The 15,020-nt window shown below is 56.3% G+C and overlaps 3 protein-coding genes across 5 annotated transcripts in view; all 3 read left to right on the top strand.

Moving 5' to 3' along the window:
* Window positions 1-205: 205 nt before the first annotated feature.
* PTGES3 (prostaglandin E synthase 3) lies at window positions 206-4,349 on the top strand (the record flags this gene model as incomplete). Its single annotated transcript, XM_019556445.1, has 7 exons — window positions 206-345; window positions 518-587; window positions 1,033-1,131; window positions 1,365-1,454; window positions 2,172-2,234; window positions 2,649-2,673; window positions 3,220-4,349. Coding segments are annotated over 7 exons (507 nt in total), but the record flags the coding sequence as incomplete, so codon positions are not given.
* A 4,148-nt stretch (window positions 4,350-8,497) lies between these two features.
* On the top strand, window positions 8,498-12,391 carry ATP5B (ATP synthase, H+ transporting, mitochondrial F1 complex, beta polypeptide). Its single transcript, XM_019556474.1, has 10 exons — window positions 8,498-8,642; window positions 9,074-9,256; window positions 9,822-9,996; window positions 10,258-10,379; window positions 10,676-10,860; window positions 10,973-11,131; window positions 11,230-11,352; window positions 11,443-11,655; window positions 11,877-12,078; window positions 12,184-12,391. The coding sequence occupies exons 1-10, from the start codon at window positions 8,513-8,515 to the stop codon at window positions 12,279-12,281; spliced, it is 1,590 nt and encodes a 529-aa protein (XP_019412019.1). The 5' UTR covers window positions 8,498-8,512; the 3' UTR covers window positions 12,282-12,391.
* Window positions 12,392-14,218: 1,827 nt separating this feature from the next.
* Window positions 14,219-15,020, top strand: part of BAZ2A (bromodomain adjacent to zinc finger domain 2A) — a 12,752-nt gene continuing 11,950 nt past the window's right edge. For 2 of the 3 annotated variants that reach the window (XM_019556483.1, XM_019556484.1), the window contains exon 1: window positions 14,220-14,353. The gene's annotated coding sequence lies outside the window, so the exon portion shown is untranslated. Of the gene's footprint in view, window positions 14,354-15,020 lie in introns of all 3 variants that reach the window. The other variant, XM_019556482.1, reaches the window with a different exon arrangement.

The following is a 15,020-nucleotide window of genomic DNA, read 5'->3' on the forward strand; positions in this document are numbered from 1 at the left end:
TCTAAGAAGTTGTCTCCATTACCGTGGAAATCAGGTGGATACTGTTGAACCTGTCAAGAAGGGGAAATGTGTGAACATTGACATTGTCTCCTCTGGTACTTAATAGCAGGCTAGGACAGCTGGATCTTGGTCCTCAGCATCTTAAACAATTTTGCCAGGCTTAATGTTGACTTTTTATAAGTGACCCAGGTCTCAATTTTGATCAATTTCTCTTAAATGGTCTGTTTCTAGGCAGCCTGCTTCTGCGAAGTGGTATGACCGGAGGGACTATGTCTTTATTGAATTTTGTGTTGAAGACAGTAAAGATGTTAACGTAAATTTTGAAAAATCCAAACTTACATTCAGGTAAATAAATAACTGCCTTCTCTGTTAAGCGGAAGATGATTTGCAATTTGAGTATCTAAAAGCTGAGGCTGACACTGAACAAGTAGCATGTGCTCTTAATTTGGTGCAGCTATCTATGCTTTGAGACTTGTTGTTGGAGCTGCATAACTAGCAAAATACTTTTCTCTTGCAGTTGTCTTGGAGGAAGTGATAACTTTAAACATTTAAATGAAATTGACCTTTTTAATAATATCGATCCAAATGTAAGTATTTCCTGACTGCTTTTTTGCCTTTCCCCTTGTGTCCTTAGCAAGAACGGGACCACAGCTCTCTTTGGGAGTGTGTAACACATCTTTCTGAGGCAAGGAACTCCTGTCCATTCTCCTTTTGCTACTTGAAGGGCAGTATTTCAGAAGCTGACCCTTCCAGTGGCTTCCAGCTCTTTTCCTAATCCAAAGAATGCTGCTATGCAGAAACACATGGGGTTTCGGTCTTGGGGGTGGATAAAGATATGTTCCCAGGTTTAAAAAAAAAAAAAAAAAAAGTTTTCCCCAGGACTGGATCACCTGATCCAGCACTGCTGTATGCGCTTCATTCCTTGTCCCGAATCTTAACCACATGGCAGGACATCTTAAAAAAGGGGATGCGAGAATCCTGCTGAAATTTGCTTCTTGCATTCTGCCATGTTAAAAGACTCTTCTCTTCCAGGAATCAAAGCATAAAAGAACAGACAGATCAATCTTGTGCTGTTTACGAAAAGGAGAATCTGGCCAGGCGTGGCCAAGGTTAACAAAAGAGAAGGCAAAGGTGGGTCCCCATTCTCTTTCCATGCTCCTGGCAGCAGTGCTCACAGTCTCTCAAATTTAAGATCTGAACATCACCCAGAGGCTGATTTACCAGGTATAAAATACAAACTCACCCTGGTAACTGGTCTCAAACACTGGTATTTCTTGGAGCACTTGCCTATTTATGTGAGGGTAGATTCTTCCCACACATCCAAAATGACTTGCCTCTGAAGGAAATCCTTGTATCGATTGCAGCTCAACTGGCTCAGTGTGGATTTCAACAACTGGAAAGATTGGGAAGATGATTCAGATGAAGACCTGTCCAATTTCGATCGCTTCTCTGAGGTAATGGGAGACGGATTTGCAGTTCCCACTTGGGTTGTGCGTGTTGGCAAGCAACAGCTGACAGTGAGCTGAAAAGACCTCTTCAGCCGCGTTAACATTCCAAGTGGTTCCTTGGCTATTGACACCAATGCATACTATAGCATGCTGAGTCCCAGCTGCTGCCAGCACCAAATGGGTGACTTGGCAGATGCAGGCTAGAGCAAAACCGGCTTGGAGTTGTGGCAGCTTGATACTCAACGAGAATTGCTGCTTGACTGATGGTGCATTAAAAGCACTGTTTGGCTGCTTTCTCATTCGCTCTTTGCCTGTTGTGAGCGAACTGGTCCTTTAGGGCATGGGCTCAGCGTGCAGTTGTAGCTCTGCGCTGTGCAGTAACATGGGGACGTGCACATGGGGTGACAGTGAGATATGCCAGTCTTGCTTAGGCTTGCTCACAAGCACGAACTTAACATGAGTCTTCAGCAGGAGAGGGCTTCATGCTAGCTTCAACAGAGCCTGGCGAGAAGCTCAGTTAAAAGCAGTCCTGTGGCACATTCAGTTTGAAATAAACATCTGTCACTAACAGACACTAACCCCTGCATTGTCCATTGTGGCTGAGCTCCACCATAATTTAATGGGCTATTTTTCGACATAGAATTAATGTCCTTCGGCTGATAGAGGGAAATGAGAGCCGTTGAGGCAGTCTCCAATCTAATTCTGCTTTTACCTTCAAAACAGATGATGAACAACATGGGTGGAGATGAGGGTGTAGATTTGCCAGAAGTAGACGGAGCAGATGATGTGAGTACCTAATCCATGGTTCGTTTAGGGCGGGGATGGGAACAGCCTTGGTCAGGTGTGAATGGCCAAGTTGGAATTCTTGGCTTAGTATAGCTGGGAGGACTGTCCCATGCCCTTGGCAAGGGCATCAGTGCCCCAACCTGCCTGAAGGGTGCTAGAGTTGTCCCTGTGAACATCTGTGGGGTGCTTCCCACTTGCCCCTTTGTAGTGCATCTCAAGTGTGCCCTTGCTGTATATGGGGCTCAGCTGGGGTGGAGCTATCTTGTTCAGGTCCTCAGAGTAAATCTAAGTCCTGATGGCCAGCAGCCTCATGCCAGGCTTCACAGGCCTGACCCCTTGGCTGGATTAGCGTGAGTGCGTGGAGCGTACCACCAGATCTAATCAACTCCTCCTTGCTGTTTGTCTCTCCTTCAGGACTCACCAGACAGCGATGACGAAAGTAAGTGTGTTTCATTATGCTAATCTGCAGTCTCTGGGAGTTGTTGCACTAGCTCGTACCTCCAAACTGGGAATGCTCTATCACGCTTGCCAGCACATGCCCTTGTCTGCCTGGATGTGGCACTGGGTTCTACCTAGGTCCATTCTGAGCATGTTATCCTAGTGGGTTACACTGAATGCAGAATGACCTGTCCTTGAGTGGGACTTGCAGACACCCCCTTGGCTGTGCTGATTGCTGCAGCCACAGGAGTCAGAGACTGGAGCTGCCTCCTTCATGGAGGTCTGCGCATACAGCTGGTCTGACTCTAACACTTTGACCGGATTGGATTTAATGTTTAGGGGGTGTTGGTTATGCCGCAAGTTTAATACAGAACTGAACGGAACCTGACGTCTGCATTCGATCTGCCCGCTGGGGTGTAAAGAAGGCTGAGCAACACGTAGCTCAGCCTGGGTCAGGGCTTCTGTCACAGTGTCTGTATTGCAGCCAGCTCCAGAAAGGGCTCTAGGTTTTGATACAAAAGCATTAATGCGTTGCCTGTCTTTTCAGAAATGCCAGATCTGGAGTAAGGAAAACTGTCGTCTTCAGGGTTTGGGGAAAGAACTTCATTACAGCATTTCATAATTGAGATAAGAATTCCTGAGTTGATAGCTCTAAAGCCAGATATTGCATCCTTTAACCCATTTTCAATCTGTTTTAAATGGCTTCACTGATGGTTGGTATGTACCATTGTACGGGGCAGTCTTAAGCCACAAGAGGCAATAACATTATGTGGGAACCTCTTTTTTCAGACTTCCAAAAAACAAAAAAGCAATTGAAGTATAGGCAACCGAAACAACCGCTGCAGGACAAAGTTTACAGAACCCGGTTGCCTCAGACATGGTTACAGTGGGGAAATCCTCTATTTGCTTGAATGGCAAATCTGTGTTCCCCCTCGCAGCATGGGCTGCAGGCAACTCAGAGACCTCCTACCTGGAGGTGACCTGGCTGATGCGATGTTTTAATTGGCTTATAGAATTAAATTGGTAACGCACTATACCTCTGTAGTGTCTTCAGGTGTGTTCCACTAATGTGCTGTTAAAAAGGAGAACACTTCACTTTGTATTTAATGATCACTAGTTAGTGTTCCAGGCGTATTTTAGCTAAAACTAGTGACCCCCAAACTGAAGTGGGTGAAGCCTGTACATTGGTATTGTTTGACCCCCTCCCCTCCCCAGGCTTTTACATCTCTTAGTCCAGAGGGGTGAGAATGGCTGTACGTTGTTGCTTGTCAATCTGTACATTTAGACCAAAATGTATTTGCACTGTTGGTATGGAAACGAGTGACAAAATGTTATACACTATTGGGATTTTTTTGTTTTGTTTATTTGACCAGCTTATAACAAGGCTGAGAAACCTCAATTTGTGTTCAAAGCAGTGGGGATTTTTTTTTTTAATGTCTACATTCTTTCTAATAAACTGTTGAAGACTCCATGGCTGTCCTTTTAACTGTCTGACTGTAACTTCATATATACTCATTTGCTGGAATGGATTTTTATTTTTAGTTGGGATAATTAGCACAGGCTTTTATTGCATCTGTTGGAAGGAGGCAAGTTGTAATGTGCCCAGCAAACCTTCAGGAAAGTGGATCTGTAATGGAGAATTGTAGATGCACTTTGACAACAGTTTAAATGGGGGGGGGGGAAGCAAAGTGTTGTGATTTGACTCCAATAAAACAGTTTTGTCCTCCTAAATCTTTGAGCTTCTGCATTTTGGCACCGAGCTCCCTGACATGGTAGAAGGACAGGGGGGTGATGCTCTTTAGTTTCTGTTTTTCTCCCTTAACATGTTTGGGTAACTGAACTCAGTGGTACTGAGTCTGGAAGCAGCCTGCAGTGCCCTAGCTAGGCTCCGATGCTGCAGTTCCTCCTTGGCCTGGGTGAGACCATGTTCCCAGCCTGGTCTCTAGATAACTCCAGTGTGTGTATGAATTCACTCAGTGGGGTTTGTCTTCCAACAGGCAACATTGGCCTCTTTTGTGAAGAGTTTCTGGGCCGAGACCTGAGGGCCACAGCAGGCAGGCAGGGCTACAGTTGTAAGCGCTCGCAGCCTGTGTGAGGTTGTAAGCTGCGTCTCCGCACCTTTTGTGTTTAAACAGTGTCCCATGAGGTGGTTCCTTGCAGTGTCCTCTGAAGCATCTGTGACTAGCACTGGAACGTCTGCATTGCCAAGGCCTTTCAAATCCTTCCTGTTGGCCAACAAAGCCCATCTGGAGCTGCTTTCCTGGGTCGGCACTTCAGCATAAAGTAATAAGCAGCTCATTCGATCCCAGCAGCAGTGACCTGTGTTCTCGATGAGTGCTGGTGGAGTCAGGAACAGGAAGAGCCTGCTATGAAGATTGAGACTGTTGCCATAAAGCATGATAACAGGCCCTGAATTGGTAGAGAGGGTGCAGGGGGTTTGGTGGCCAAGGAACGTCAGAAGGGCTGGGAGCCTGGGAAAGGGTTTTTCCTTCTGTGATTGGCTTGGCTCTGAGCTGACTCCGAAAGCAGTTTGGAGCAAACCAAGAATGGTGCTTGCACGTGGAAGAGGATATGTTCCCAGGCAGAAAATACATGGGCTTCATACAGACCTCCCTGGAGAGGGCAGGAGTCTGCTGAGCTGCTGCCCCTCATGCTAGGCAAACCCTGAGCTGGGAGTGACAGTGCTGATGTCACATGGCCCCGCCAGGAACAGCAGGTATTTTCAGGGCAGCGCGTGCCCCTCCAGGCAGCGCTGGTAGCAGGCAGAGCTAATTTTAGACTCCAGGACATGCCGTCTTTTAGCTGGTGTCAGCTGGAGTGTGCTGCTGGAATTCTCTGGGTGACATGGCAGATACAACCCAGCTGGGCTCAGGCTCCTGCCTGCTGTGGCAGCCTCTGAATCCCTGCCATTGTTTCCTATCCACAAAAGCCTGAGAAAGCAGAATCATCGGCTTGAGTGCGAGAACAGAAAGGATGCAGCTGCCGTGTGGCCTTGGGGATGCAGAGAGCAGCAGTTCCAGCACTCACAAGCCCAGACATGGAGAATCAAGACCTAGGACAGCTGCTGCCTGGGTGCTGGTGTTGGCACCAATCCCCTTAGCAGAGGCTTGCACGATGTGAAAAGAGCAGAGGGTCTGGTTCAAAGCCCACTGCAGTTGATGGAGACTGAGTGAAGCCCTAGATGCATTGTGCTTATACCTCATAACAATGCCGCCTGTCTCCCCTTACAGTGCACAGTGAACGTCCATCCCATTTGACCCCTGCCTTCGCTGTGCCCAGTGGTGGCGTAACAGGACTGTGTGGGGGCTGTTGGAGTGGAGTGTGCCCCCTGCTTCAGAGACTTAGGGCTGCTCTAGATCTTGCCCAGCAGTTCTGCTGTCGGGGCTCTCCTCTTCCTCCAGGATGTATCAATAGCTGAGTGGGAAAAGAGACCCAGCCTGTGTTTAGCCCTTTTTATGCAAGCAAAGGGCTTCTGCCAACACAGGGGAAGGGACAGGGGCATTGCTGCTTTACAAAACCCTTCTCCCTAGGACAAGGACCCACGGCATGAAAATAAAACCAGGCAGGTCTGTTTCATCAGAGTAGCCATGTTTCTGTTCAAGACGGGAGCAGCAGAGAGTGGGGCTGTATATTCACAGTGGTGCCTGTCTCATTACCAGCTTGCAAAGCTGCCAGCTCTAGCATGGGCTCTGCCTGGCATCCCTTCCTCTGAGAACAGAGAACTCAATACTCTGCTCATCAGCCCAGGGTAACTGCCAGCTTGGCAAACTTTTATTCCCCACCCCCCATCTCTTTTGTGTTAAGACCAGAGGTCAGAACAAAGCACGGGTTGGTTGAGATGCCCTGGAAACCATTGTGAGTGGCTGCGGCAAGAATTACAGCCTCAGCCTGGTAACGAGCATCATGTGGGCAGTGTTTAACAGCTGAACAACAAGAGCTGCTCCTGGTTCTGCAACCAACTTTGCTGTTCTCTGTAGCCCAGAAAAGGCATCTGTTGTCACCCGAGTGCCCTGCAGGCTGCCGGCTGGGACCTGGAAGTTGATAAACTGCTTCTGCCATGAGGACAGCTGTAAATCCCTTCAAGATCCTTGGAGAGGAGCTTCATTCTAACCAGCCTCTGCTGGGCTGCAGCGTGCACACGTTTGCCTTGGCAACAGGTGCTTGCTATCAATAGATGGTTCACTTGGGTCCAGGCCAGAGCACATGGGTGCCAATTAGACCTCAAGACCACCCCCAGCCCCTGACTCAGCTGTGTCATGCAGCCTTACAGCTCCCAAAGGGGGAAAGCTGCCTTGGTTATTCCTTCCCTGTAGCATGGCTCCCCCAACTGTGAATGACTTGCTTCAGTTTTGCAGCTAAGGTGCAAAGGAGGTTCCAGTAAGGTCTGTACTTCCCTTTCACCCCTGCTCGTTCACCTCTTCCCTGCTGCAAATGTGACTCTTCTTTGCTGAATGATGCTGTCCGTGGCTCTGCTGCTTTCCAATGTGCTTTGGAAGCGCAGACCTTGAGCAAGGGCCAGAGCTAGCTTAACACCACCCTCCCGCCCCGTACATTAAAGTAGTGGGTCTTAACCTTTTGTGTACCAGGACCCATTTGTGGTCATTGATAGCCAGCCCTGACCCAGAAAATAGTTTCAGTAGAAAACAGTCCCCTGGCTGGGCTGCTGCCCTCCAGTACATGGGCTGGTGGGGGGGAGCAGACCCTTGCTGCCTGCAAGAAAAAACCCATGTTTTTCTCCTTTAAAGGAGAACCCATTTTTTAAGTTTGTTTGCCATGCTTTAATATATTCTTGAGACCCACTGTTGGGCTGACCTGCGGGTTGAGAAATGCTGCATTAAAGCACGTCAGCGGGGCTGGTGATGACTTTACTACAGCACACAGTTGAGTCACCTGGGACCAGCAATGCCAGTCTGGGGCTTCTCCAGTTGGGGAGCACGAGCAGGCATGAGAATCATAGGAAGTGATGGGGGGAAGGGACCTCAAAAGGTCACGTAGTCCAGCATTTTTCAACCCAGGAGTTGCAAAAACATATGGGTCACAGACAAACTTCAAACATGGATTCCCCTTTAAAGGAGAAAAACATGGGAGCCAGTGGGTTTTCCCTTGCAGGCTGGCAGAGCTCCAGCCTCCGAGGAGCTGCTTGGGGCCCCTGCACCCCACCACATGGGGGCAGCGGGTCGGGACTGACCATCGTTGTTTAAAAGTGGGCCCTGGTACAAAAAAGGGTGACAGGCGCTGACCTAGTGCAAGCCTGGGACGAAGGTGCGGACTCCCTTTGTGGCTCAGGGGGAGGGAGGGCCTGCGTGGGGGCGTACACGGGGCACTTCTGGCGTAGACGTGAGGCCGGTTCTGTGTATCGAGTGTGGAGCACAGGGCCGGGCCAGGCCTAGAGGGCCGGAGCCGCTCGAGGGGCGTCCCTCGGGGGCTCAGCCACACGGAACATCCGCTCCGGCTGCACCTGCCCCGGAGCAGGTCCTAGGAGCAGCGGCCCCACTGGGATCACATTCGGCACCCGCGGTCGGACCTCCGCTCTACACCTGCCCGCCGAAGGTCACCACCGGCACTCTCCACACCCAGCCACACACATGGTCCTGGCTTCCGGCGCTCTGTAAGCGGGGAGCCCCGCCCCTTCCTGTCCCCCACAGCCAATCAAGCCGCAGGCCCGCTCACCAGTGGCAGAGACTTCCCCATAGAGTGGCGGTACCCGCCTCCAATGAGAGAGGCGGTCGGCCCCGGAGTGGCGGCCGGGCCGCCCAATGGCATGCGGCCGCGGCGTCGGCGGCCCCGCCCCGCCGGGCAGTTCTGAGGCGGGCGGGCAGCACAGTGCAGTCGGTGCCGCCATGTTGGGGCTTGTGGGTCGCGCCTCGGCTGCTGCTACCGCCCCCCTCGCGGCCCCGCTCGGGCTGCTGCGGGCCCCGGCTCCTGCTGCGCTCTGCCGCCTCTTGCCGCGGGCCGCTGCCCTCGGGAACCGTGAGTGCGGCCCGGCCCGGCCTAGAGGGGTCACCTTGGGCGGGGGGGAGGGGCTGGAGGGGTGACAGGCCTGGTGGGGGGGCAGAGGCCGAGGGGTGATAGGCCGCGGGGTGCGTGCCTGGGTGTTGGGGGAGGAGATAAGGGCGGGCTGGGGGTGATGGGCCTAGGGGGGTCATGGGTGCGGGGCACAGGTTGGAAGTGGGGCTGACATGGGGGGGGTGTGGGGATGGGGGTCCAAGCTGGACAGAGGAGTTGTGAGTGGTCTGGGGCAGCTGGAAGGGGTACCCCCCTGAGGTTACAAGTCCGTCCCATGGGGGGGGGGGGGGTCCTGATCTCCCCAGGCATACAGGGATGGGGCCAGGCCAGCCCCTGCAGCTGACCTTGACTGACCTCCTCTCTTATCCCCTGTCCCCCTTAATCACTTTGTCCAGGACGTGACTATGCAACACAGACATCCCCAGCAGCCAAGCCTGGGGTCAGCACGGGCCGCATCGTGGCTGTCATTGGTGCCGTGGTGGACGTGCAGTTTGATGAAGCGTTGCCCCCCATCCTCAATGCCCTGGAGGTGCAGGGCAGGGACACTCGGCTGGTGCTGGAGGTGGCGCAGCACTTGGGTGAGCATGTGTGGTCCCTGTGTGTGTCCCATTCCCCACCCCCAGTCTGTGCACATCCCCTGGAGTCATGCAGCATCTGTATCTGTGTGACCTGGGGTCTGCGTGCATGTGTGGCCTGGGGCCTGTGTCCCCCTGCAGGGCAGGGGGGCAGCTCCTTCCAGGATGATGGATCATTGTGACTTTCGTTCTTCTGAGCTCGCTGAAGCCACCTCAATGATCTGAGAAGGAGGCTTAAAATGGCCGCTATCCCCAGGCGGTGGGGAGGGGGGCCCTTGCTTGGTCCTGGCTTGGGGAGGTGCACCGGTGCCGTGCACAAAAATCCTCTTCCTGGCTTGCTATGTAAGCCCTTTGCTACTCTTGTACCAAGCCTGATGCCACATGCTTTGCTTCAGCTGGGGAAACTGAGGCCCGATGAGGCCACATGACCTGCCCACAGTCGCCTGAGGAGTCTGGGTTCAAACTGGGGGTCTCAAGTTAATGTCCATTTTCACCTAGACTGCCCTATGGGGGGGGAACATAGCGCTGATCCCTGTGTCCTGCTGACCCCTTGCTCCCTCCCTGCCAGGTGAAAACACGGTTCGCACCATTGCTATGGATGGCACTGAGGGGCTGGTGAGGGGCCAGAAGGTGCTGGACTCGGGCACCCCCATCCGGATCCCTGTGGGCCCTGAGACCCTAGGCAGGATCATGAACGTCATTGGAGAGCCTATCGATGAGAGAGGCCCCATCACCACCAAGCAGTGAGTGTGGCCTGTGGTGGGCTTGGGGCAGCCCAGGGGCTTGTCATGCAGCAGCCCAGAGGCTTTCTCCTAATGCCTTGCTTTTAACAGCAGCTTGGAAGAGCTGGGTGGGGGCCCAGAGGTGGGTGTCCAACATTTTGGGGGGAGGCGTGTTTGAAGTGCTGCTGCTGCTCTGAGCTGTGTGGGGGGTACTGACCCTCAGAGCACCACTGGGTACCGCTCACCCTGGCTGTGGACTCGCTCCCCCCCACCCCATCACAGGTCTGCTGCCATCCATGCTGAAGCCCCTGAATTTGTGGAGATGAGCGTGGAGCAGGAGATCCTGGTCACAGGCATCAAGGTCGTGGACCTACTGGCCCCATACGCCAAGGGGGGTAAAATTGGTACGTTCAGATGCCTGAAGCAGGGCAGCGTGGTGGTGGAAGGAGAGTGGGGAAGCTTTTGTAGGGCTGGGCCTGGCTCCAGCAATAGGGTTCTGTGGGGTTTGACCCCAGGCTCTGGCTTCAGACCTGAGGGAACATCCTGCTAGACTCCTCCCCTGATGAGCATCCTTCTGACTTTCGTTCTTCTGAGTCTGCTGAAGTCGCTGTTGAAAAACTGAGGAGGAAAAGAGGCTGGGACGGGTGGAGGTGTTGAAGGGGCAACATCAAGCTGACGCGGAGCTCCTGTTGCCCTCCAGGCCTGTTTGGCGGTGCCGGGGTGGGCAAGACCGTGCTCATCATGGAGCTGATCAACAACGTGGCCAAGGCACACGGCGGCTACTCAGTATTTGCGGGTGTTGGGGAGCGGACCCGCGAGGGCAACGATCTCTACCACGAGATGATTGAGTCCGGCGTCATCAACCTCAAAGACACCACCTCCAAGGTGAGCGTCTGCGTTTGCCTCGTGGGCAGTGCCATCCTCCCTGTCTACACAGCCCCAGGTACCAGCCCTGTGCTGGGGGCTTGGTCTCACCACCTCCCCCTGTGCCCTGCAGGTCGCGCTGGTCTATGGCCAGATGAACGAGCCCCCAGGTGCCCGCGCCAGAGTGGCTTTGACCGGCTTGACTGTGGCTGAGTACTTCCGGGACCAGGAGGGCCAGGATGTGCTGCTCTTCATTGACAACATCTTCCGCTTCACACAGGCTGGCTCTGAGGTAGGGGACAGGGTCCCAGGCTGCTGGTCCTGCTGCCTCCATCTGCCTGGGGGCTGAGCAGGCACCAAGGCATGAGTTGCCCACCTCTCACTTTGCAGGTGTCTGCACTGCTGGGCAGAATCCCCTCCGCTGTGGGCTACCAGCCCACCCTGGCCACTGACATGGGCACAATGCAGGAGAGAATCACCACCACCCGCAAGGGCTCTATCACCTCTGTGCAGGTAATTGGCTCTCAGCCAGGCTCTGGGTGGCATCTGTCCTGGTGGGGGGGGCCACCCATACTCAGCCATGTACCTCCTTCTGTTGCCCAGGCAATCTACGTGCCGGCTGATGACCTGACTGACCCTGCGCCTGCCACCACCTTTGCCCACTTGGATGCCACAACTGTGTTGTCTCGTGCCATTGCAGAGCTGGGCATCTACCCGGCCGTGGACCCACTGGACTCCACGTCCCGCATCATGGACCCCAACATCGTGGGGCACGAGCACTATGATGTGGCTCGTGGTGTGCAAAAGATTCTCCAGGTAGATGAGGGAGGCCTGGACCCTGAGCATCCCTGGGCTGTGGGGTGCCCCCTTTCACCATGCCCCCACAGCTACTGATGGGGCAGCCTACGGCCAGGGGGCATAGCATTCCCCGCCCCGGGGGATAGGTACAGCATCCAGGCCTCTTCTGGAGTGGGGGTGTTTGCTCTCCTCCATGAATTCCCTCCCAGCCTGACTTGAGCCCCCATGTCTCCCCCCAGGACTACAAGTCACTGCAGGACATCATTGCCATCCTGGGCATGGATGAGCTGTCGGAGGAGGACAAGCTGACGGTAGCGCGGGCCCGCAAAATCCAGCGCTTCCTGTCCCAGCCCTTCCAGGTGGCCGAGGTCTTCACTGGCCACCTGGGCAAGCTAGTACCACTGAAGGAGACCATCAAGGGCTTCAAGGCAATCCTTGCAGGTGAGGCAGGTGCTCGGAGTAGGGGCCTAGGTGGAGCTTTGAGTCCTAGTAGCTGCTGTCCCCCCTGCCCCCATCGCTCTGTTCTGATCCTGCTTTTCCCCCCAGGCGAGTATGACCACCTCCCTGAGCAGGCCTTCTATATGGTGGGGCCCATCGAGGAGGCGGTGGCCAAGGCGGAGAAGCTGGCAGAGGAACACGCATAACTTCATCCCGTCCGTCCTCCCCCATCCCACCCCACCCCACGTGGCTGTAAAGCCTTGTTGTCATCGTCTGCACAGTATTTAACATTTCCAATAAAACTGTGGTGGAAAATCATGAACCAGGGCTTGAGGGTGTGGTTCCCTTTCCTTGGGGTAGGGTCTGGTCCTGCCCTGGGGCTTATGACAGCTGCATGGGCTGGTGTGGCCATGCTAGGCAACAGGAACAAGCAGTGCTGAGTCATGCATGGGCGCTGCTGTTAGCACTGGCTGGGCTGCAGGTGCCAGCTGAGGATGTGCAGTGTGGCCACCTTGGGCAGAGCAGAGAGGTGAAAGCAGCAGTGCAGCCTTGGCCCTGCTCCACCAGCACTGCCCTAGTGCTCCCTGGGGGTGGCTCTGGCCTGGGGCTCTTGTGCCCTACCTCTGCTATGGTAAATTCTTCACATGTGCCTCCTGGGAGCATAACCCAGCCCTGCTGCATGGGGGTAGGGGCTGGGCAGACTCCTGCCCCTACTGTGCCCAGAGGAGCTGGGGCTGTTTTCCTCTCCTTGCCCTTGAATTGTTTTGCACCTTCCAGCCCCTGTACACATCCTAGGGTTGGGCCTGATTTACTCCTGGGGGGAGGGGTGGGAAGGCAACAACTCAGTTTCTTCCCCGCTACAGGCCTTGTATACCCCCCCCTCCCCCCAAGGAACTGAGGCATGGAAGTGACAGCCCCAAGGTGGGTCCTAGGGGTTTTGGTTCCTGAAGTGTAGTGGCTGCCTTGTAGCCTGCATCAGCTTGGCGCAGGGGGCTAGGTAGGGCTGGGACTGTCCCCTAGCTGGGCACCTGGAGGGGGAAGGAGCCCCCCTCCCTGCCAGGGCTGCTAGGCAGCTGCTGCCTCTGTGGAGAAGGGGGTAGAAGGGGTGCTGCAGCTGCCTCTGGCTTGCACCTGCTTCATTTGGGGGCTGGGGCAGGGCCCAGGCTGGGACCAGCCCCCCCCAGCAGCGATGCAGGGGCCAAACCCCTGCATCTGCACAGCCCCCCTCCTGCTGCAGCTGAGCTGAGGGACTGAGTGGGGTCTTGTGAACCCAAGTACTCTTTCCTGCCATGGCAGGGGGGGGGTCTGGTCCTGCCCTGGAGGGAGTAGGACACTGGGGAGGGGGGGCCAGAGCTTTGCCCTGTGGTACCAGCCTGGCCACCTCCTGGGGTGGGAGCTGGGGGTGGACAGGGGTCAGGGTGCAGGCTGTGAAGGGGGGGACTTAGTCATCCCCCCTGCCATCTTGTCTCACAAAGGGACCGCGTGCTGCGCTGTCGTGGAGCAGATGGGGCTTTTGTGCGGCGGGGCCCTGCAGCCCAGCCGGGGGTTGCCTGCAGACCGGGTCCAGGGCAGCTGACCGGGGGGAGAGGGAGGGGGGGCACGCAAGGGCCCTCATCACTGGGGGTGGGGGGAGGGCAGTGAGAAGTAAATCAGGCTGCTGCACCCCACCCCACCTGGGGTTTTGCGGGCCCCACAAGGCTCCAGCCTGCCAGCACAGGGGTGGCTGCAGGATCCTTGCTGCCCCCCAGTCCACCCACTCCTCTTGCTGCCAGGGGCAGTTATACTGGAGGCAAGTGAGCCCCCCCAGTTCCCTAGCGGGGGGGGGCCTGTGTCTGGCTCTTGGGCGGGACCCCCCCTCCTGCCATGATTGGGGGTGGCAGCAGCTTGGGCCCAGCAGGAGGGGCGTCCTGCAGGCCACAGTGCCCTGGGGGACACAAACCCCCCCCAGCCCTAGGGACCCTGTGTTTCAAGCCCCACCTTGCAGGGCTTTGGGGAGTGGGGGACACTCCCCTGCCTGGGGGGGGGGGGCTGCGGACTCCTCTCTTCTCCCCAGCTCGGCCCTGCCTCAGTTTCCCCACCCCCCGATGACGCAGGCGGGGGGAGGGGGGCGGGTCTTTCCCCTCCCCCCCCGGAAAAAAAAAGCCCGGCTGCAAATGGCTCCTGCACCTTTAAGCGCTGGCGCGGCCGCGGCCTCCCGCGTGGGGCTGGGCCGGGCGGACACGGCCCCACCACCCGCAGCGGCTCCGGCTCCGGCACCTGCGCCCGGCGGGGCGGCCCGGTAAGAGCAAGGCCCCCCCCCGGGCCCCGCGTCCCCCCGGGTACGTGCACCCCCGATCCCCGCTGCAACCCCCCCCAATCCGCCTTCCCCGTGCGGCTGGGGGCGGGGGGACAAACTTCCCGCCCCCCCACGCGGGTTTCCCGGGGCTTTGTGCGGCCCGGGCCCCTCCCCTGCGCGGGGGGGTCCCCGCTGACGTCATCGCGCGGGGAAGGGGATTCCCCCCCACCCGAGGCGTGGGAAGGAGGCGCGGGTGGGTCATCGTTTAAGGAGTGGGGGGGGGGACACCTGGGCTTTCTCGGGTACTGGGGTTGCCCTGGCACCGCCTGGCAACTCGCCGCCGCACGGAGGTGCCTGGGGAGGGGGAGGCTGGGGGGCACAGATGAGGGGGATGTTGCAGGCACAGGTCAGTGCCCCCCCATAACTTCGCCCGGGTCTTGGGCTGGCCCCAGCCTGGGGGGCCTAGGGCAGCCCTGATCGGGCTGGGGGGGAACGCACCCCATTCCCCCCACAGCCGGGGGAAGTGACCCGCCCTCGCCCTGCCCCAGGCCTGGGGGCCCCGGGGGGGGGTTGGATCGGTGTCCCCCGTGGGGCCCGAGATAGGTGGGCCCCAGCCCGGCCTGGGCAGGGGGCACCGGGGTGTCAGGACTTCTGGGTCCTTTCCTGCCCA

Source organism: Crocodylus porosus, unplaced genomic scaffold (assembly GCF_001723895.1).
Source record: "Crocodylus porosus isolate Cpor-Errol unplaced genomic scaffold, CroPor_comp1, whole genome shotgun sequence".
Classification (NCBI taxonomy): domain Eukaryota; kingdom Metazoa; phylum Chordata; order Crocodylia; family Crocodylidae; genus Crocodylus; species Crocodylus porosus.